The sequence below is a fragment of the Telopea speciosissima genome, chromosome 3 (assembly GCF_018873765.1).
Source record: "Telopea speciosissima isolate NSW1024214 ecotype Mountain lineage chromosome 3, Tspe_v1, whole genome shotgun sequence".
Taxonomy (NCBI): domain Eukaryota; kingdom Viridiplantae; phylum Streptophyta; class Magnoliopsida; order Proteales; family Proteaceae; genus Telopea; species Telopea speciosissima.
This window is the reverse complement of record NC_057918.1, coordinates 5,577,054-5,600,700: the sequence shown is the minus strand read 5'-3', so window position 1 is coordinate 5,600,700 and position 23,647 is coordinate 5,577,054. Positions and strand designations below refer to the sequence as shown.

The window sequence follows — 23,647 nt, the reverse complement described above, 5'->3', positions numbered from 1 at the left end:
AACACTCTAACCATCTAACAAAAAGCAATACCCCCATCTGGTTAGTCTCATTGTTGGTTCAAAAAGGCCTGCACACCAGAGAACAGGGAAGTTCACTTCGTTGTTACGCAAATGGTGGGTAAAAACTGGAGTGCATTGTGTGGTTTGGTGGTGATCTATAATGAGTGCATTTAAAGTAGGAGGGCATAGATCTAAATAGTACATCTAGCGATTAACATTTGATAACACCAAATGTGGATTAGCTAAAGTTAATCCACGAGATACTTTGTTTCTTACAATCCATATAAAGTAGCAAGTTAAAATAACAATAAAAAAAAACCAAGAAGCAGAATTCAAATCCAAGACCTTAGAATTGAGGAAGGAGCACACAGCTGTGCAATATTGGGGCTGCTAAGGTGCTCAGTTCTTAGGCCAAGGGGCCCAGATGCCCAGACACACTTAGTCCATTCACAAGATATAAAAAGATGTCATTGGATTCCATCACAAGCACCACAGAGAAAACATGTAGGCTCGATCGGCAATCATTGTGAGATAGTATCCTTGACAGGTAAACCTGCATGTAAAACACGCAAAAAAAACAGCTTAAATTTCGAATGAAGTTTAAGTTTATAGAAAAAACACCACCATTTGGAAAGAAGCTGGTCATTATGAAAATAGGAATGCAGGTAAGAGGCAGTCTGTCGAGTGGAGAACGTCCCAGTTTTTGTTAAGGAACATTTCAACTGATCCCCAGAGTCTGAAATACACACTCTTGAAATCTTAGAAGTGAAACAACGAGGAAAAATATTTGTAAGTAAATTGAAATTCCATTCAGAATTAATAGTAAGATCACTTACCTTGCAGATCGAGTTATTGGAAACATATGGGGGATACAGTGAGTGGGTATAGTTGGTACCCACGGGTCAACCCAACAAAAAGTATTCCTCCCATTCCCACTTTCTTTCCAAACGATTCCTTTGAGAGAGGGAAGAAGGGCTGCAATGCTGTTCCAAACCCAAGACCCTTTTTTCTTTAGGGTTTTTGGATCAAACACAGATCTATTTGAAAAATATCTACATTTGAGGACTTGGGCCCATAGCGACTTTTCTTCAGTGAGTAGTCGCTAACCAAGCTTTAAGATTAATGCCTTATTGTGGGTGGACGACTTGTGTAATCCAAGGCCAACAAGGGAGGTTGGTCTAGAGATCTTATCCCAACTAATAAGGTGGCCCCGCTTTTGTGTAGACATCCCATTCTGTCAAAAATTAAGGCAAATAGAATCAAGTTTAGAACAACACGACTTTGGGAACAGAAAACATGACATTTGGAAGTACGAGATCGAAGCCAGGACTCATTGGATCAACACCTTTCTTCCTGCATAAAAAAGACAATTAGCCCTCCAGGTAGTTAATTTATTTTGGACTCTCAGAATGATGGGAGAAAGGTCCCTAACTCTAGAGCGTGAATGAAACAATTTCGTGCCCAAATAGTATGAGGAAGGGTTCATTTCCTTCATCTTAAGAATAGAGTAGAAGGTTTTTTTTTCCTATTAGGGGTTGTATTCTTACTACAATGGATTTCACTTTTTGAAAAATTGATCTCTTGGCCAGTTAAATCTGAAAAAAATTCAAGGGCAGCCTTAATGGAAAGGACATCCTCTTCAGTGTTACGACAGAAAATGAAAGTGTCATCCGCAAACAACAAGTGAGAGAAACATATTAATAAAATGTGTTCTTAGATGTTAGATCCCAGTGTTAAAATTTAAGGAGAATATTTCCTATTTGAGGGTGTTGCCTACACTAGCACCCCCTTCACTCTATCTTTCTCCTCCCTCATGAAATGACCTCTCTCTCTTCCTTCCTATTGATTCATTTGATATGGGGCGTTCATTAGCTCTCACTTGCCAGTGTAGCCTCTGGTATCAAACATGAATGATGAAACACTCGCCCAAAAAATATATACAAGGGAAAAGGCAAGCATAAGACCATGGTGTATATGCCCACTCACATGCTCTCTCTCTCCTCTATCCTCGTTTAATGGCGTGGGTCCTCTTGTATACAAATTGATTTTAACCGAAACCCTTCTCCCTCCTCTAGGCATGCATGCGTGTTGATCCGTCTCCCAATATATAAAGAAAGAACATTATTATTGTTTTTTTCGAATTGTAATCCTCCATTCCCTACTATTTTTTCAATGTAAAATTTGATACTCATTCGTCTTTCTATTAATTTTCCTCTTCCCCTTAAACGACAAAGTGATGAAAGGTTATGGCTTATCCCCCCCCCCCCCCATCTTCCCCAACGAAAAAAGGGAAAACTTGACTTCATCTCTAATACAAAGGTGTGTCAAAATGAAGCCCAAAATGACAGGCCTGATCGAGGGATTAAACTCAAAACTGAATCAATTTTTCAATAAATAGTTTGGGTGGGCGGACCCGGCCTAACACAATTTATCGGATTAAGGAATCATTAAATCCAAACCCTGATTGATTAAGGATCTTATTGAGGACAATAAGCCAAAACCGACCGACCAATTATTAGTTGGTCTTGGTTTTAAGTCGTGAGGATTGATCTCATTAAACAAAACAAAAAAAACAAAAGAAACCTCTTGAAGATTGACAATTGGCCGAGTTAGGTTTTGGCCTCAGATGTCCAAGCTTGACTAAGCCTGATCAAGATTGACCGAAACCAACCCATTATCTGCTCACTAAGTTGAACGCTCATGCATAACTGTCTACACAAAACTATTTGTTGCATATACGCTATTTTCTTTGGGCAAGAGTTCTTTGTGGGGGAAAACATGGCCCCTATGCGTGCGGGGGCTAATGTGAATGCATACGGAAGCATCATAGTGTGTAAGATTTTCGCCTTTTATTGGGGGTGAGGCGATCATTTTCCCCCCATGATATTTGGGTGTGGGCGGTACATTCCCTCACAAGAAACTTCTCTTTTTTTTTTTTATTGGCCGGAACTGAGTTTACACATGAAAACCGATATCAGGTCTCATTTGTTTTCCGGTATTTTGCATTTGAACACTCTTTTATTGGACTACTTGACCTTTACAAGTATAAACGCTTATGTAAGCTACGGGATATGCGGCATATGTAGGTTAATTGCTCTCCCAAAAACATTAGAGAGATAACAAAACAAAGAAAAGGGAATAGGGTTTGCCATGCCGATCATTTGGGGAATCTCCCATTCCACATTAATCACGGTATGGAAAATAGTTATATCAACAAGAGATTCACGTGATTAGTGAAGAGAGAGAGAGAGAGAGAGTGTGCTCACATGGTCAAAATGTGAGAAATTATCTCCACATTGTCGGCATGGGGATCTTTTTACCCAACAAAAAAAGAGAGCACATCGAGAAGTTTTTGATTTTTATTTTGGGTGGAATAAATCATATATTTTAGATTCAGGTAGAATGCTCAATCTACTTCTTTGTTTTTTTTTTTTTGGGGGTAGGAATGCTCAACCTACTTATAATGTAAGAAAATAATCATAATACTAGGTACTATTTCTCTCTTACATGAGATTTTTTTTTTATTATTTTATCTTTTCTATTCTGACCATGTGAGCATCATTTGAATGATATCGTTCTCCACACTACCATTAGTGTAGTGCGCTGATTCCTCCCCAAACAAGCATCATGGAGAACCATCTCCCTCATAATATTTGAGAAAAGAAATTCAACCCCTACAAAAAATTATTGAGAAAATCCATGATAGCCAATGTCATATATCGATTATATGGTTGAAAAAAGAAAACTACATAGATTTTAAAAAATATATATAATTTATAAATTTATGATTTTTTTGGTACTTTACAACTTACTAAACATATTTGGAAAAAAAAATATAAAACTTATTATCATTTAGAAATTGAAAAATAGAAAAAATCCAAAACTATGAATTTACTTTTCGAGTGAAGGATCAATCTCTTAGAATTTTTAGAATTTGTAGATAAAACCATTTTCCCCAAATCTAAAGGGAGAGGGGAAATTACCTTATTTACATCTAACAAATTAAGAAAAAATTGTTATATGTAAAAAAGTAAGTCCTTTTTTTAGGTTTTTTTTTTTTTTTTTTTTTTTCTTAACCTTTTTAAGATCCTTCTAGATGTAGAATTAATTCAATGTCAAAAATATTTTGTTCTTATGAATATTGAATACTTTACCTTTGGTCTTTGAATTATTGAGTTTGTCACATTTATGACCTAAATGATTCTTAAAATTCTGTACCATCGGATTGCAATCACATGGTCACATTTGGAAGCCCAAAAAAAAAAAAAAAAAAAAAAGAAAAAGAAAAAGCATAATATGGAAAGCCTATAGTGAAAATCTACCAAATCTAAAGAGGCCTCATAGATTTGGCATTTCATTTCAACTACCTGGACAAATTAAATGCAATTTTGATGTCAGAACATTTTACATAACTACCCTCAAGAATCTTTCCCTTATATTTTCTTTCATTATTTTTACGGGGTTATTATGTGAACATATGGTTTGTTATATTTTTCTTTCATTTATTTATGGGGTAATTATGTGAACAAATGGCTTTAGACTTTTTTATTTGGCACGGTTTGCGTGGTGAGTGTTTGGAATTTCTTCAGATTACAAGGACGTTAAAGGTAGACAAAAAAAGGTTCGAGACCCTCCCTCTCCATAAACTCAGTAGCCAAACGAGGCTTCTGCTACACAAAAATCCTGATTTTGAAAATGAATAATAACGCATCCCGAGGATCTTACTGTTCTCGGCATGAGAGCTATCTGGCCTTCCTTTCCCTTCTTATTTAGTTCTTCCCCGATTTGAGTTCCCCAACTTTACCTGGGTTATGTTTGACGCTCCAACCCAAGTTTCTCGTCAAATTTCAGGTTCCAGTCTCCTGGGTTTTCTGTTAATGTTTATGATGATGATGATGATGATGCTGTAACTTTCGAATGAATCAGTATGTTGGTGGTTGGAAGATTATTTTAGTGAGAAATTATGTCAAATACTGTCGATACTGCAACTATTCTAGAGCTTTCTAGGGAGCTTGACAAGTTGAGGAAAGAGCAGGAGGGCTTTGTGAGCGAGATCAATAGACTTCATAAAAAACTTCAATCCAGTAAGTTTCTGTAACTCCCAATTTACTCAATTTTTTTTGTTCTCATAATGATATATGTTAGTTTTTTATTATTATTATTAAAATTCAAAATCCATGATATATTTTTTGTCTACTTCTCTAGTTTTTCAGATTTTGTTTTATTTTAATTTTTCTTTGATTTCCCGTAAATGCTTTTAATGTGTTTGAACTTCGAATTTCATACGTCCACTGAACGTTACCTGCCAGAATTCATTAATTAGTTAACAATATTGGTCTATGTTCAAGTAAACTTTTTGTTAATGTCTCGAAATATTTGTTCTTCTCGTTGTTCTTTGCGGTCTTCCACAACGTGCTCCTATCTGACATGCTTCTCTACTGCATGGATACTTGTTGGATGAATATTTATGGTTACCCGTTCTGGCATTTATGTTTATTTGATCTTCTAACGATTTGCTTACTCTTTTCGTCATTAGAGAAATTCTAATTAGTATATTGAAAAGATTATCACTTTTTTTTCTTCCGGATCAAATGTTGTAATATTACAATTACATATATATTTTTTTCTTTAGGTTCTGTCTAGTTGCAAGGGAAATGAAGGGAAGGGAAGTGAAATCAAGTGAATACTAAAGTGGAAATTTTTGTAATCATTATCTCACATGATTGTCTAACTTACTCCAAAATATTTCAAATCTGATTATTAAATTTTACTTTATTTTGTAACTAAATCTATAATACGGTCAAAATTAATAACATAGTAGAATGGGTTAAAAAACCTTTGTTGCTAGATTTGATTCAACATCAATTTGCTTGACTGTTATTTATTTAGGTTGTTAATGAACAAAGTCTCACGGATGATTTTGCTAAATTTTGGAAGTTGATACACATGGGATTTAATTTCTTTACTTCATTATGCTATTTGATTCACCTCTTGAATTATTTCTCTGTGAATCGAGGGGCAGTTTAGGTGGATTAATTTGTGTGTTGTTGTAATTGACATTGATTGCTCTTTTGGCATGTCCCCTTTTTCATGTTTTTTTATATTGACACCACTATACCAGCACTGGTAAATAGCTGGCTATCAAGTGGCTCATATATTTTCTTAGATTACTTGATATTGTTTCATTTGGAACTGTGGTGTTCTATCTTCTTTCTTGTTGTGCTTTCCATGTTGGTTGTATTAGTGGGGTTATTTTTTGAAGTATTTATTTAGTTTTCCTATAAATACAGATCTTTATTTCATCTAGGATTTCTTGCTTGTCATTGCAGATCCTGAGTTAGTCGAGAAGTCAGGTGATGACCTGTTGGGGAAGCTTCGGGAATTGTATCAGAAGGCTAAAGAACTAACAGAAAATGAATTGAGGTACAAACAAAGGAAGTATTATACCCCCTTCATTATGGGATTATTATGCATACTTTTTGAGTACCCTCCTTTCAAGAAAAGAAAAAGGATTTGCACTTCTTTTGCTGAATTTGTGGGGAAGGGATCATGTGCTTTTAAGACTATTCTTGTGTAGTGGTCCTACTGGATCATTGATAGTTTGATACCTCTTTGGTTATCCCATTGGTTTTTTTTTTTTTGCTGAACTATTCCCATTGTTTTAATTATGTCTAGAAAATCCTTTTTCACTTTGAATACTTCATTTCTTTGCTGCAGTGTTTCGAACACATTGATCACTGAACTGGATTCTTTTATGCTACAGTCTGTACATCGCAGAAAAGGTTTGAGCCAGAACTCATAAAGTGTGTTATATGGTTTTGTGAAAATACTGTTGCTTGATGCTGTCATAATAGAAAATTTATAATGTTTTGGATATGAACTTCCTGACTTCTATGATACTTATGCTTAACTCTGTGCTTCAAAAGTCTTGACATCATAGAACGTTGGTGGTTTTTTATTCAGAAAGATTAGTTGACATCAAGATTTATGAAGATATTCTATAAATTGTCAAAAGTAATTGCCTAGGTGACTAGGTGTTTTCCAAAGAGTAGCTGATTGATTGTAGGATGTATATAATGTGATTATTGAAGCTACTTTGGACAATGAACCGGGAAAGAGGTGCATTGACAGAGCAAGGCTGGTGTAGGAAAATAGTATTTCCCTCACAGGTTCCACTAGGAACAATATTTAAACGTGCAGAATCAAAAGGAAAGGGAAGTTATGAGAAGAATACAATTTTATAGTTGTTAAAACCTAGCGATGCCTTGGTGTCCAGGAGCCTTGGACCCCTTGTTCTCCTTGTTAGTTTCGCCTTGCTTCCAAGACGCCGTGACAACTATGATTTTAACATAAAGAACTACAGAAAATTTTGGAAAACATTGAGAGAAGTCAAGCTAAAAAGATGTGAATAATTTGGCCTAATAGGTGGTTTGCCCAAGAGAAGTGATTTCTTTCATTAGTGAAAATTATGAAAACTCTGTGTTTTTTTTTTTTATTTAAATAATATAAGTAACCAGAAGGCTGATACGGGTGGTGGAATAGTGATCTGTTGATATCTGAATGTGAAGAGAATTCTTAGTTAGATAGAAAGTTGGGCGATCAGTAGACTGCTATTGGATGAACTTCAATAGATTGGAGAATGTGTGCTGGAAGACGCCTAAAGAAGAAGAAGAGGAAATCCATCTCCAGACCATGAATCCCCATGGCCAAACAGTTACTGCTATTGGATGAACTTCAATGCATTAAACTGACTTGATGAAAGTGTCTGTTACAACCGCTTATCCTAAAAGCTCGAGCTATCAAGGGCCACAACAACGTATATCAACACATAACAACAATGCCAATTACAATATATAGGATTCTTGACTCAAACTTCCATACATACTAGAAATTTTAACTCGTACTAAAAATCCCTGAAAGTTTTATAAAAAACTAAAATATGGAAGATAAATTGTCAAATACCTTCATATGTCTTGTCTATTTTAGCTAATACTGTACGTCCTGGTTTAACTCGGACTACTACATAAAGTAAGGAGTTACATGGAATCAATTCAATTAATAAATCCTAAACCAACTAGGTTGCCAGAACTTCAAAATAAGAAAAGAAACCATAAAAAGTGTCCCAAGTGTTAATCAAATCTGAGTCAACGTAGGTTACTGCAATCAAAGTAAAAATTCTTATAACAGTGACTGTTATTGTTCTTCCCAATGGCCTCCCTGTGATTGCCACACCAGCAGAGTTTGTTTCCGTGGTTCTCACCCCCTGGATGTCAGGCTCTTCTTTGACTTCCCTCCACAATGACCAGCGTACGGAGTTTCTGCTGCATATGTTCCTGTCATTGTCATTGATTCAAGTGAAGGGATGCACCGTAGTAAATAGCTAGTATCTCCTAATCAGTAAATTGATGTAAACAAAAGTCTGATAGAGTAGCGGTCTCTCACTATTGTGCAACTATACGATACAGTTTAATTAATACTGGCATCTTCATTATGAATGGTTGTTGCACAGTCAATATCATTGTGTTTAGCATGTTGATTGGACTACTTTCTAGCATTTAACACATTATGGAGAGAGGGAGAGAGGGTATTAGGCTGTTAATTGCTGGTTCTCTTTAGTTAAGTTTATTTCTATTAAGATATTCTCTCCTGGATTTAATTAGTTTGATCTCTTCTAGATGGAAGTGAACAGAAAAAGAAACGAATGAAGGCTGATTCAGATATGTCGAGGCTCTCTCCTGCTGGATCCATGCGTAGCCAACTTGAGCTGGCTGCTAGTCTAAAGGGTGAACAGGTATTTCAATGATTCAGTGAAAATTCATTTCATGTAAATCTTCCAAAATATCTACCTTAGAAACAAAGTTAACAGTTCTCTCTCTCTCTCTCTCTCTCTCTCTCATATGGGTATGTTCATTTGATATGTTAATGACATTGAAAAACTGTTGACATTTTCTTGACTATCATTCTGAATTGCTCATTCTGTCTACATTGTATTTTTGGTGAATGCATATTTCTCCTTTTCTGATGCTTTTTTGCATAAGAGGTTGATTTTTAATCAAACTTCTTGGTTACAATTATCATGCGTTTTCAGGTAGCAGCAAGGGTCACACCTGATGGAGCTGAGAAACACGAATGGTTTGTTGTAAAAGTAATCCATTTTGATAGAGAAGCAAAAGAGTAAGTTCAGTCATGTAATTAAGGAGTTGCCCTTGTTCTTTTTTCTTCTGGTGCTATGACTAGAGGGAGTTCTACTTCCATCCTTTGTTTACTCCCCTCCCACAAAAATAAATCACTTTATTTTGGATGGTGGAGAAGAGGGGGCAAGCTGACAAAAACATTCACCAGTTTGTTAATAACCAAACAAAAAGTTCAGTAAAAGAAGGGGGGGGGGGGGTGAAGGTGGAAATTATCCATTGATGACTGCAATTGTATCATTTCTTTGATAAATTGGAGAGGGCGATTATTCACATTCAATAAATCCATTTTATCTGGAAAAAAAAGCTGATTTAGACAAGGGAGTTGGTAGGAGGAAACAAAGTTGGTCATCAGACTTTTCACTTCCATTATTCTCAAATTGTCAGCAATTTGGCTATTTCCTGTTTGGGTATGATTATTCATAACTTCTCTTGCCATGAGAAGGCTTCCTAGATAATTGATTAGTGTAATTAATATGATCCGTGGAATTCACCCGTCAGCTGAATGATTTCAGCTCTTTACAGAGGAGGATGATGAAATTTCCTTCCACCTCCAAGCCTTGACTTGCAGATAACCCATCTATGTTTAAAAGTCAGTGCTTACTAAGTTGAATACTGAAATTCTGAATCCTGACAAGTAAACGCATGGCTCTTTTAGACTTATGCTGTTGAAAAAATGTTTTGCCTTGTGTTATGGCATGTTGATTGAAGAATACAATGTTCTTAGCTTCCAAAAAAAAATCCCCAAACCAGTGAAACCACCCAAATTTTTTTTTTTTTTAAATCTTTCTATGCAAGGTTTCAACATATCCAGGAGATTGTTTCAAGAAAGGGGAAAAAACAAGAAACTTCACTATTATAGCATTGGAACCATAGATCCATCACACTAAACCTACTTTGGATTATCCTATCTGTAACACTAATTCTGTTACCTCAAAATCCAGTTTGCATGAGCTTTATGCTTCCATTAAACAAATCTGGACTCATTGTCAGACAATACTTGAGTTATTTATAGGTCTAAGTCCAAAACATGCATCACATGATGTCTGTATGGATTTTACTCTTCCTCGGCTTCAAAACTATCGTGTATCAGCCTTTTTTATGGTCCCATGGCCATGTAAAATGCTATATCAACCTATCAGAAATTCAGAATTCCCAGTTAATCATATCTGAATATTCGCTGCTCCGGAGTGTATTTCCTCGATGACTATATCTAGCATTTAATTTGATTTGTTGAACTTGTAATTTTTGTCAGTATCTGTCTTTCTGCCTTTTCTGCTGTTGGCTGCATCTGAAACAGTTTTCGGAGTTCTGGTTTGGCACTAGGTTTTGACCTGGATTGAAATTGATTACTTATTGATTTTTTCTGATATTTTGTGTCATGTCACAATTCAAGAAAAACAAAATGAATGCCTATTTGCCACTTGGATTGAAACACAGCCATTTGTATATCTCATTTTGGTGACCCTTGAACCAGAACCAGTATGAGATCTTGAAATTTCAAGGGCTTCAATGAATTAAGTTGTTCATTGCTTCAGGATTTCTAAGTTATTTTCATGAAAACGTGTTTTCTTCCTATACTACTTAGGAAATAAACAACTATTGACATCATAAGTTTGGGTTCCTTTAAAAGATGCAAAGCGGTGTACAAATCTATGCTCTCTACTGAACTATCTATTCATACATACAACGCAGCTGAGGCTGGTCCTATTACTTGGGATTGGCTATGTCTATCCTGTTCTGCAATTCCACTCTTCTTTTATCATTACTTCAGCCCAAATCATTTTGCCATCTTGTCCTATTAATTCCTTGACTTGCACCATTTAATCCTTGTTCCTTCCAGCTGTTGCTGTGCTTGATATTTCGTGAATGACCCATCTCTTTCAATTTTCCTCATTGTCTACCCTTAGACTCTTGTGAGTGCTCGTGTTTCTGATTTTGTTCTCTTGTCTTGCTTCTCGTCCATCTCAACATCTGCAGATCAGCTACTATCATTTTATGTCTGTTATTTCTTGGTTGCCCCAACAAGATGCTTTGTAAAGGTTCGCTGGCTTTAGCTGTTTTCTAAAACTTCCCCTTCAAGTACTGATTTTATGTGATGATCAAATTTGTAATATTGTTTGGAAGTCGTTATCCTTATTCATTAAACTTCTAATCTCTGTGCAGATTTGAGGTGCTTGACGAGGAACCCGGTGATGATGAAGAGGGTGGAGGCCAGAGGTAAACTTCGTTTTTATAACTGTACCTTGGATTGTTCTCGATTAAGTATTCTTTTCCTTCTCACTATAATTTGGATGAACTTGCTTTCTTTCTTTCTTTCTTTTTTTTTGGGGGGGGGGGGGGTGATGGTGATGGTGGAAATCATGCAACCCCCATGTACAGAAGTTTGTTTGTTGTATGTGACAATTCTTATGGCTTGCTAATATGGACAAAATCCTATTTTCATTTGCCATTAATTCAATATTTTTTAATAGAATAATAGATTAGTGATCATCAATATTAATGAGAGGAGCTGATTCGCCAGGGGCTGTAAGAGTAGGTATTTTTGAATTGGATCCAAGAAGATATGATCATTGATTTGTTCTGCCAGTAAATCCAATAGACGCTTATGATCTACATTACATGGTCGAAGCACTTTCGGATGTCAGCATGTACTAATTGCTCCACCGCACTCCACCCCCACACCTAGCCATAGAAGCTTAAGGAAAGACCTTTTTTCCCGTAGGCTACTTGACTCCACTGGAGTAAAATGCAAACAAGAAGTGTTATAGCAGCTATAAGAAAGTAGTTCCCTTCGGAGCTTCCCCTTCAAGGGATATCTTGGAATGGCAAGGCTGAGGCTGGTTCCTCAATAACCAAGGGATGCTCCACAGGGTGATTGAAGGTTTGTTGGAGTTGAGAACTTTCATTGTGCAGACCTTTGGATGCGTTCATCCCATTTTACGGTTAAGGTTTAAATTTTGGTTCGTAAAATTCAATGGCAATGTTTCATGTTAAGGTTAGGGTAATAACTTTTGGTTCCTAGAATTCAACGGCAATTTCTCCTCTAAACCTTTCACTTATATTAAACCTATGGATGGTTCCTTTCCCTGAGGTTATATGGAAAATTCTGGCCCTTCAACAAGATGAAACTTTGGATGGGAGGTGGCCCATAAAAAGACTAACATTTGTGACATGCTCAAGAAAGGACATAAGAAGTGTTGATATGCATGCGCAATTTGCAACTGGTTAATCGACTTTTGGTTATCTGTAAATTGAATGTGGAGTATGTGCTACGCGTTAGACTATTTGGCTTTATTTGGGTTGTCTTATGGCATTTTGCATGTACTGTTAGAGGCCACAGTTGTTGTGGATGTTTGTTCTAATAACTGGTTTGTGGCACATATGGGAAAAAGACATAATGAGCTTTTCTAAGATTGAGGAAGATGTCTTGGAGGTCATTGTACCATCATCACTGATGCAACACATTGAGAAGTCCCAATCAATTTATGTAGGGCTTCTCCTTGGACTCTTACTCTACGTGATTGGTTGTAGGCACAGATTTTCTCCTACATTTATGAGGATTCCCAGGCTTTGGTTCCCTCTCAGTGGTGATGCCTTTTGACTTAATATTGATATGTCTCTATGAACCAATTTCAGGTATCTAGGATCAATCATCAGTAAGGAAGGTGATATAGAAGATGATGTCTTTTAGAGGATTAGAATAGGTTGGATGAAGTGGAGAGGTGCATCTGGAGTGTTATGTGATTGACGGATTCCTTTAAAGCTTAAAGGAAAATTTTACAAGGCAGTCATAAGACCGGCTATGATGTATGACACGGAGTTTTGGGCTGTTAAGAAGCGTGATATAGATAAGCTAAGTGTAGCGGAGATGAGGATGTTGAGATGGATGAGTAGCAAAACCAGGAAGGATAAAATAAGGAATGATAATATTAGAGCTGGTTTGGGAGTAGCCCTGATTCAAAATAAGCTATGCAAAAGTCATCCGAGGTGGCATGGCCATGTTCAATGGAAGCCTTTGGATGCTCCAGCTCGGAGGAGGGACTTGATTCTGATTGAAGGTTCTAAAAGAGCTAGGGGTAGACCTAAAATGACCCTAGGAGAACTGAGGAAAGACATGCATAGTTTAGGTCTTGTTTCAAGTATGACGTCGAATAGGGCTGATTGGAGGGAAAGGGTCCGTGTAGCCGACCCAATTAGTTTGTATATGACTGATTTTTTGTTATTGTTGCTGTGTTTTCTTTTCTTTTATCTTTATTATTTTGTCTTGGCTAGAATCCGTGTAGCCGACCCCATTTAGTTGGGATAAGGCTGAGTTGATGTTGTTGTTGTTCTCTATGAACCAATGCCCCTTAGGCATTCCAGGAGTTTTGGAGATAGTTCGGGTGCTGTTTTCCAGATCTTTGCCAGGCAATAATAATGTGTAGTTCTGTTCAAATGAAGAATCTGGCACTCATTTATGCCCTAACAATGGCCTCCTCTGTTGAGTTCTAAAGATGATTGAGGTAGAATTCTTCGATCGTGATCAGCTGGTTAACTTTTGACAAAGATGGTCAATTCTTAGCCACTTCATTGAACACCTCATTCCTCTGGATGCCTTGGTCATTTCTTCAATGATGAGCATTGCTAAGCGATTGTTTATTAGGGGTATCATGTATTTCTTCTATCTTTACCATTGTACTGATTTGGATTATAGTCCATTCCATCCTTGCAATCTTCTTTCTTTTCACAGAATTCTTCATATTCATTGGGAATTGTTATTTTACTTTCTTGAAGTTTGATTTCAAGAAGCTAGTATGTGATGGTCTTCATATGAGGCAAAGGACGAGTGAAGGAAGTACTTGATGATAGTGTGTAGTCAGTCTTAAAGGGAGGAAAATGCAGTAACTTCCCTTGATTTCCGTAGATATTCAAATCTCTTCTCGTCTTTTTTTTTTTTTTTTTGGAGGGGGGGGGGGGGGCATAAAATGTTTCTCCATTTGAAGTCACGAACGATTCACCTTTCCAGTTTATAACAGTAAGGATCATGTTATGTTACCATGAACTTTCATGCTAAAAGCACAGAAGTTATGTCAGAATGAATGTGTCCTTGTATGATATTATGCTTATGTGAAGCATCTCCAGCACGTTAATAGATGAGTAAGGATCATGTTAGAAGTTTGCAATTATAACTTCTAGTCTTGCAACTTAAAGATGGGTATTTAGGATACTAGGATCACCCCTTTTTGGGCATTTGGAATGTGTTCTTTTCTTATTTGTCTCCTGCGGAGTAAAAAACTTAATCTTCATGTTGATAGTGGTCTTTTATATACTTTTCAGAAAGTACAAGCTGCTTATGTCACGCATTATTCCTTTTCCAAAGCGAAATGATCCTACTAGTGCTCCAGATTACCCTACTGGGAGACATGTTTTGGCAGTCTATCCTGGAACCACTGCTTTATATAAAGCAACTGTTGTCACCCATCGCAAGGTAACAGTTTAATACTTCATATTTCATGCTATAAATATACATACATGATCATGTATCTCTGCTATTACCTGTTCCTTGAAATGCTTACAATTGAGACTGACTTGTTTTCTATATTCCATATGTGGCTCGTCGATGGATTTCAATTTCAAACTTTCAGAAGAAGACTGATGAGTAAGTTATTAATCATATTTATTTTGAAATTTGATTATTTAAGTTCTTGGAATAGAGGTTGTTAAATTTTCTAAGTACACTCTAACTTTTGATGCATGTAAACAAGTCAAATTCTCGGTCTCCAAAAGCATCTACTGATTGAGCTTTAAACCGAACCATAGTTACTTAGCATGAAGCAGATGATGTTTTCTTCCTTAGGATACAAATTGCAGGCAGACCTCAATTGTCTTTTACTTTCCATGAATAGATCTGGAGTAGCAATATCTACTTCTCTATAATGATGATATACCTTAGTTATTTGCTGGAGTTATTGATTGCTTGTGTTTTTTGGATTACAATATGTTTTGCATGCCTTTGGCCAGTTACTTGCTGGAGTTCGATGATGACGAAGAAGATGGATCTTTACCCCAGAGGACGGTACCCTTCCACAAGGTTGTTCCTCTGCCTGAGGGACATCGGCAGTGACAAATTCGATGTCTATTATGTATGTAATTTTTAGTTTTATTTGGCTGTTCAGTTTCTTTTCCAACCAGGATTTACCATGTATATCACTCTATGTTGTATAGCAGAGTCTATCGGTTCTCTCTCTAATATGTATTAGGTAATCCTAAGAGAGAAAGATATATTACATAACGAGTTTTAATATATAATGTTAAACCATGTGGTTGGCATTGTTTACACTCAAATTTCATGGACATGTGGCATCTATCCTTTACACAATTGGCAATTTGCTATTTTTAGACCTAAGAGCTAAGGTCGCATTTTGCTAAATATAGCTTCCATAGATGGCCGATATTCCAAGAGTCAAAAGAATGATATGGACTATGGAGGATGTAAATATTTTACAGGAATCGCTTGGGAATATTGGCTACAATACAAATATTTGAAAAATGATTTTTATTTCAAATTCTGACATCTCCCCTCCCCCCCCCCAAAAAAAAAAAAAGAAAAAAGAAAAAAAGAGAAGTGATGACATAGTGGTCTATTATACATTGGTCGGAGGAAGTAAACCTATCATATGGTTAGATTCTTTTCTTTGCTTAACGATGTCTACAATTTTAAGTTTCTTTGTCATAAAATTCATAAAAAGGACAACCAAAAACGTATAAATTTTACTTAACAAGTAAAAATCATTTAAAAAAACGAAATTCAACGTTGAAATAAATGGAGCTATAGGCAAGTAAAAATCCATTAATTTTCACTAGAAGCCTTAAAAAAGAGGAAAATAGATAAATTAGTAGATCCAAATGGTAGTGTTACAATAGAAGTTTGGAAGAGTCTGATGCAAAGTTGTTTATTCTAATATGAATAGAAAATTGAATCATTTATTAAACAGTTTTACGATTTTTGTGTAAATAGCTCGATTTGATTTCAATCGGTTTCAATGAAGAAATAATATCCATGTAACAGATCCCATTGATTGGGATAAGACAAGTTTAATTAAGTTTTTATGAAGGGAAAATCAGATATCGCAAGGCTTTGTTAATTCTCTTTTCTGTGAAGGGGCTTTGCGTTTCTGAGAAAAACATAAAATATAAAAATAAGTGACATAATTTTTCAGATCCGGATCATCTGTTGCCGCTTGCCCGTGCTGCGGGCATGCTTCTTCACACAGGTAGGGGCACAATGACCGCCCTACCCCACCCAGACAGGGCTCTCAGGCAGTGAATAGGATGGTCATTGCACCCCTGCCTGTGTGAAGAAGCAGGCCCGCAGCACAGACAGGCAGCAGTAGAGGATCCAAATTTTAGATTTTCAGGCAAACACAATAAATTTTCTTTCTTAATACATCTTCCATATGCACACGTGTTTTTTTATTATTATTATAATAATTTGGGAGACTCGCTTGCAAATAATAACAATATTTTTTTTTCCTACGAACATAATAATTAAGACTTGATGCTTTTGAACTTCATAGAGATGTAAAAATCTTAAACCCCACTTTGACCTTCCCCTCTGGTCTCGTTTTATTTCATCTCAACATGGCAAACAAAATTTGTAAGGACATTTGAGGAAACGTGCATCGGTTTCAATGAAACCCAGTCAGAACCAAAATTGTTTCGACCGACGCATCACTGAATTAACCATTACAGGTATGCATAATTGTAGATGGGAATCTGGGTCCTTCAGGGAATAGAATTGAGACCAAGGATCAAGCAAGCTAAGAAATTATGGGAACTCCTCTTCTCCCATACAAGAAGCAAGCACTCCAAGAACCAAAGGACATTCAATAGCTCAAACAGATTAAGAGTAATGGAGATGTAAAAGCTTTACCAGAACCCTAAGATATAAATGGGAATTCAGATCCCCTCAAAAAAGCAAGTGCAGTCAAGTACAGGGACAAGCTGAAAATTGCTGTTCTCCATCCGACGATGGAAGACAGTCTCCATGAACAAACATTTTGATGAATTATAAAAGCAGAACTGTATTTCAAAGGAGCTCAAATACAGAAAATTGTATGGATATTGATGCAAGACATCGGTACAAGACTCTCCAGCTCCAGATGTCTGTGAGACACAGAAACAATAAGAAACATGCTAATAACATCATTTCTGTTTTCTTAGACCAACTATCCTAATTCTTAACCCCTTATATCTTGCCTAATTCAATTAATAGTATTATTCATGAAGTTTCTTATGACCCTCCCCAGACCCTGCAATGGCGGGAGCCTTGTGCACTAGGTATACACTTTTTTTATTTATGAAGTTTCTTAGAGCAAGAACTCCGTTTCAATCTACTGTTTAGATATTTTTGCGAGAAACAAAAAGAAATTTATAGTTCAGGGATGACAATTAATGCTCAGTATGGTCCATAATGAGAAAATCTCTTTTATTTTACATTAATGTAGTGGTATCAGCATATCCTATCAGGCAAACAAGGTAAACTACATAAGTTCAGGTACTGAGCATCATAGGTTTTGGATTAACTTCTCACTTCTGCTGCCAATTTTTTTTCTCCCGTTTGTGGGATCTGGATATGTATTCCAACTGGGGAGGGAAAAAAAGACAAGGGGATCCCATAAGGAAAAAATTCAAAAGGTTGGTTTAGTAAGGCCGTCTTTGAGCAGGAGTGACAATCCCGCTTCAGACAGGGCTTTGAACTGGTCATGAAAGCAAAAGCTGCTGTGCATCGATGAGTCATCCTTGGTTGGCACTCCCAACTGCTTTTGGCTGGTTGAACAGCTTATGTTTAAAGTCTCACCCACCAAAAAGCGCTTTTTACAGAACTTTCTCAAACACTGACCTGAATCAAACTCAAGGTGCATCCAGCGAAAGCAAGTACTGGCCACCTTCACGTCCAAAGGCCACAATACATCAAGCACTCAGCACCTCACAAACCTGAGCCTAAATGCCCAACTGATGAGCCTGAGCAGAGTTGAACAAAGGTCAGCTCATGTGCAGATCTATGAATGGGTTTTCCTATATCAGATGAGTAAAACAAAAGAGGGGCTGGCTAGGCTCAGCCTTGCTATGGCTGAATCCACTCATCAGTGGTGTAATATCATTCTTGGAAAAAACATATTTCTGGCAGTAGAATAGTACACTGGTAATTTATCCTCTGGCTCTCCATGCTTGTGATGATAATCTAGTTAAGATATGTTTGTCTGGGGGCCATATAGTTCAATGGAACAGACTCACACACACATACTGCCACTCCAGTGGGTTCCCTGACATTCTACTCTTTGCTTCTAAAGGTCTAAGTCACTGATTGTTGAACTAAATATCTTAATCTTTACCACCTAGAAGCTTAGAATAGTAAGGTCATCAGCCTATATTATAAGTGAAACTTAAAAACAAAACCACCTGACTAAGATAACACCTATTCGTAATGACCGATTGTTAAGAGAAATATCATGGCATGGAGCCCCAAATAAATCAAGTATATGCTTCATTAGATGGACATTGGCTCATGAGTTAAATCTTTAAGAAGCTAACCAGATGGATGATTCAAAAGATGTTCTAACAAAATTAATGGGAGGGCTCAAGTGCAACAGAAGTTAGAATGACCCAATTTTTTATTTTTGAGCTGACATATTTTTGAGAGAAGCTATACAAACGAATCTTTGGTTTCTTTCTGTACATAGGCTAAAGAGTTCATATTCCATCCTTGACTTACATCTGAGCTTCTAGATCTTTTATTAAAGAAATATCATGGCATAGAGCCCCGAATAAATCAAGCATATAACCCTAACAGTAACTAGTGTACTTCTTGTTATATATACCGTCACACATTGAAGTCACAGCATCAGAGTCAGAGAGAGATATCCCGGAAAACTGTAAAGGACACATTTAGGTCTACCCAAGGATCTACAGACATCAGGTCCATGAATTTGTCTGGTGAACTTCTGGTAGAACTCACTTGTTGACATGGACAGATCACCTCATTAACTCTCCTTATGACGAATTCAGAGATTTCCAATGACTGAAGAATTACTGAGGATGTCAGACAAAGAAAGCCCCTAAACTGGATACACCACCCCTTAACAAAGAATCTACAATCCCAGTTACCTACTTGAGGGGATGGAGAAATGAAACCTGTAGAATAATAGTTCATGGGCCTCTCCAACAAATGCCCTCTTTCCCTGTTGAGAGAAATCCATTGACAACCACTCACCATAATTAATGTGTGTACATGTTTGATCTAAATGACATTTTTTTACAACAACTCAGCCTTATCCCAACCAAATGGGATCGGCTACATGGATCCTTTCAAAACAAAGTAGGGAAATGAAAGTAAGAGGGATGAAGAAATGAGATAACAAAAGTGATAGATGTAAAATGTAAAATGAAAAATGAAAGTAAGAAGAAAGAGATTAGCCTAGGAAATTAGGAAAATCTCAGCTACATGGTGTCGATAATGTAGATCCTTGCCCTCCAATAGGCTCTATCTGAGGTCATATTTGGCACAAGACCCAGACTAACTATATCTAATAGATTGTTCCCCCTTTTGGAAGATAAACAGCCACTTCAATATGAAAGGAAATGAAGTAAGAAATATACAAAGCCCAAGGGCTACCAAAACCAACAGAAACTACAACAGAGAATCACCCGAATCACCTCAGCAATGTAAATATAATCCCCATGACCACTCATGTAGCCAAATCATCTACAGTATAAGTAGCAGGTTTAAACCAGCATCTGAGTAATTTCTACGTGCAAGGGAATCAGAAAACCCCAATGGTGTATCAGAAGACCCGGAAAGGCATCCAAGGCCAATAGATGAATGCCCTTCCATTAGGGGGTGGGGAGTTTGGTTCTCCTAGCATGCAAATTTAGCTTGTCTCAAACCAAGTAGGGCAAACTTGGTCTCTGCCTTTACCAAGTCAACCTCCCCTGTACGACTCAATGATTGACCAGCAGTAACAACCAGTGTTAGCTCACTGGGTTCCACAATCTTAAGTAAAACTTGAAAAGATGGTTGATTAAACAATCTTCCCCCAACATTCCACTGTATTACTCTGAGACACCTCTGACCAACTCCACTATGGCAATGCTGTAAGAGAAACTAATCAGAACCAGATCAGTAATCTTGAATGGACCAGTTTGAACCTCCAAAGATCCTGAATTCCTATCTTCCCTAATGGACCATAGACTGAGCAACAAGGTTAGCCCACAGGCGCTTCTCCATTTTCCAAAAAAAGACACAATTTCTGAAAACCTGAAAAGGTCAAACGAAAGACTCTTGTAGTATAAACTTCTCAGACTAAATAGGCTTAACAAATTGGTTGTGTGTTCATAGTAACACAGAAATGGCCACCTATCTGAATAATAGTTTCCTAAAGAAGAACATATATTAGTCTAAAAAGGAAGAATTAGATGCAGATGCCTTCACTAAGCTATCTTTTAAACTCTTCCCCCCCCCTCCCCCTCCCCCCTCCCCCCTCCCCCCCCTGGACAGGCCTTCATCTACTTCAGGCCAAAGAAGCATACTCCGCATTTTATGCATGAATTGTGCTTCCAGCCAAACCTTATGCAGATAGATAGCTTAAGAACTTTAAACTAGAAAATGATAAAAGCAACCCAGAAGCCAAGTAAATGAAAGATGGAGCATGTCCAAAAAGTTGAAAGAACTTACTGCAGCATTATTAACCAAAATGACGCTTAGTTTTCTAATCAGTTTCAGACATAAAGAAGTAAAACCACAATGAGGGAACCAACACAATAAAGAAGAGGGGAAAATGCAATTATGCAACCATCGGAGACTCGTTTAACAAAAGATTTCAGCTTAGCTATCAACAGTGGCAACAGGGATGGAAAATTACATAGAAGCATAGCTACTTTGTTGATCTAACTGAGCTAAAACGACAAAACTGAACACTATATGACACTAGGAATGAAGAAGAACTAGGTACACTCACTGCATAAGGTTGATACCTCAAGCCCCTAGACATTCAAAGGTAAGGATCACTTGCTGCCACAGCGGGTTTATTATCGGCCAAAAGCAGCTTACGTCATTCGATGATTAACTGGATGACACCTGCTCCAACAGTCCTCCCACCTTCTCTTATGGCGAACCGCATACCTTGCTCACAGGCCACAGGTACAATTAGCTCAACAACCATCTTAACACGGTCTCCTGGCATTACCATCTTGGACTCTTCATCCTTGTCATTCATGATGGAGTAAATCTTTCCAGTGACATCGGTCGTCCTCATGTAGAACTGAGGCCTGTATCCCGCAAAGAAAGGGGAGTGCCTGCCACCTTCCTCCTTGTTGAGCACGTAGACTATGGAAAGGAACTTGGTGTGGGGAGTGATACTGCCTGGCTTGGCAAGAACCATACCTCTCTGGATCTCATCCTTCTGGATACCACGGAGGAGAAGACCAACATTTTCTCCGGCGAAGGCCTCATCAAGGGTCTTCTGGAACATCTCGAGAGCCGTAACGGTGGTGTTGCGGGTGTTCTTAAGGCCCACAAGGTCAACAGTGTCTCCGACCTTGATGGCGCCCCTCTCAATACGACCCGTAGCCACGGTCCCACGGCCAGTAATGGAAAAGACATCTTCGACTGCGAGGAGGAAGGGAAGGTCAGTCTGGCGCTGAGGGATGGGAATGTAATCGTCGACTGCATCCATCAGCTCGTAGATTTTGTCGACCCACTGGCTCTCCCCTCTTTTGATGGAAGGATTAGCCATGAGGGCTTCTAGGGCTAAGAGCGCGGAACCGGAGACAATGGGGACATCGTCACCGGGGAACTCATAGGAGGAGAGGAGCTCACGGATCTCCAATTCGACGAGCTGGAGGAGCTCCTCATCGTCTACTTGGTCTTGCTTGTTGAGGAAAACGACCATGTTAGGGACGCCAACCTGCTTGGCAAGAAGGACGTGCTCTTTGGTCTGGGGCATGGGGCCATCGGCACCAGAGACGACAAGGATGGCACCATCCATCTGAGCAGCACCGGTGATCATGTTCTTGACGTAATCGGCGTGGCCAGGGCAGTCAACGTGGGCGTAGTGGCGGTTCTCAGTCTCGTACTCGACGTGAGCGGTATTGATCGTGATGCCTCTGGCACGCTCCTCAGGGGCGGCATCGATTTCGTCGTACTTCTTGGGAGCACTGTTACCGACGGCGGCCAAGGCCATAGTGAGAGCGGCAGTGAGAGTGGTCTTGCCGTGGTCGACATGTCCTATGGTGCCGATGTTGATGTGGGGTTTCTTGCGCTCGAACTTGCCCCTAGCGGCTCGAACAGTGAAGGAGCGGCGGTGGCTCCTCCCGGCCTCGGTGGAAGTCAACCAGAAAATGCTGGAGGGATTGGTGAAAGAAGAGGAGAGGAGAGGGGCTGCTTTAATGGCGAGGCTTCCTTTAGTGCGGCTTCTCCCATTTGAGAGGGGAAGATAACTGGGCGTACAAGTAGAATTGGATGAAGAAGAAGAAGGGGAGGAGGCTGTAAAGAGAAGCTTCGGTGAAGCTGTGGCCGTAGCAGTAAAAGAAATTGCCATGGCAGCTATTAGGACTACTACTACCCTACAAAGCTCAAGCTCCTCTCACTGTGAATTTGAGTGAGAGGACCCAAGGGCCAAGGCAAGAGACGCAAGAAAGCGAGAGATTGGGAGAGCACGAAGAGACTTTTAATCGGATTTTTGTTCACTGCTGTGCCATCGTGCGGCGCAGCAGCGGACATGTGTGCACAATGGGTCTCACTGTGCACACATGGCCGCTGCTGCGCATCACTGCGCACAGCAAAGCTTCCAATTCTAGAGCGGATAAAAATCCATTTTAATTCCCCTGACCCACAAAGGTACCGAAACGTTACATCAGAGTATCAGACCCATGTGACCCCCACCAGGCTACCATCTCAGCCATTCAAACTCCGACCCCACCCACCCACCCACCACGATGATGAAACAAGAGCGAAATGGTATTTCAAGTTTCGTTTGGGGATCGACTGGGATATTAAAAATCACAATCAGATTGATCCAGATCCAGATCAAGATCTCTTTTATGTGGGTGGGGACTGGGGATCCACAGAAAATCAGAATCAGCTCGATCAAACCAGTAAATTTGAATCCAAATCAGCCAAGTATAATCCCGATTCCCCTATTGGATCAATCTAGATTGAAAGCTTTTTTACATATTGGACATGTTCTGTTGTTTCTTGGCTGAAAATTGAAAAAATGTGTCTGATAAAAACTCATATATTCGTTCATTATGTTTTTTTATAAAATTGGAAAAATGTGCCAAACATATATTTTTGTTAATTTATAAAAATAAAAATAAAAAAAAAATTTTTTTTTTGCTTGTTTTCAAGAACAGATTTATCAAACGGGTCAAAACGGTTTCTCAGCACAGAAAATGAAAAAACTGTTTTACTGTTT

At 38.2% G+C, this 23,647-nt stretch overlaps 2 protein-coding genes across 4 annotated transcripts; one reads left to right on the top strand and one right to left on the bottom strand.

Annotated features, from left to right (window-relative positions):
- Window positions 1-4,899: 4,899 nt before the first annotated feature.
- On the top strand, window positions 4,900-15,500 carry LOC122653799 (SAGA-associated factor 29 homolog A-like). Of its 3 annotated transcripts, XM_043847739.1 has the most exons (10): window positions 4,900-5,084; window positions 6,330-6,423; window positions 6,718-6,782; window positions 8,676-8,737; window positions 8,768-8,791; window positions 9,089-9,174; window positions 11,358-11,411; window positions 14,511-14,661; window positions 14,819-14,832; window positions 15,195-15,500. In XM_043847739.1, exons 1-10 carry the CDS (start codon window positions 4,964-4,966, stop codon window positions 15,295-15,297), a joined length of 774 nt encoding a protein of 257 aa, XP_043703674.1. In that variant the 5' UTR covers window positions 4,900-4,963; the 3' UTR covers window positions 15,298-15,500. The 3 variants fall into 3 exon arrangements, with proteins under 3 accessions (XP_043703674.1, XP_043703673.1, XP_043703676.1); XM_043847738.1 differs by having other exon boundaries at window positions 8,676-8,791; window positions 15,195-15,493; XM_043847741.1 differs by lacking the exon at window positions 14,819-14,832 and having other exon boundaries at window positions 8,676-8,791.
- Window positions 15,501-20,884: 5,384 nt separating this feature from the next.
- Window positions 20,885-22,841, bottom strand: LOC122655713 (elongation factor Tu, chloroplastic-like). The gene has a single exon (XM_043850003.1). The coding sequence runs from the start codon at window positions 22,769-22,771 to the stop codon at window positions 21,284-21,286; it is 1,488 nt and encodes a 495-aa protein (XP_043705938.1). The 5' UTR covers window positions 22,772-22,841; the 3' UTR covers window positions 20,885-21,283.
- Between the last annotated feature and the right edge of the window lie 806 nt (window positions 22,842-23,647).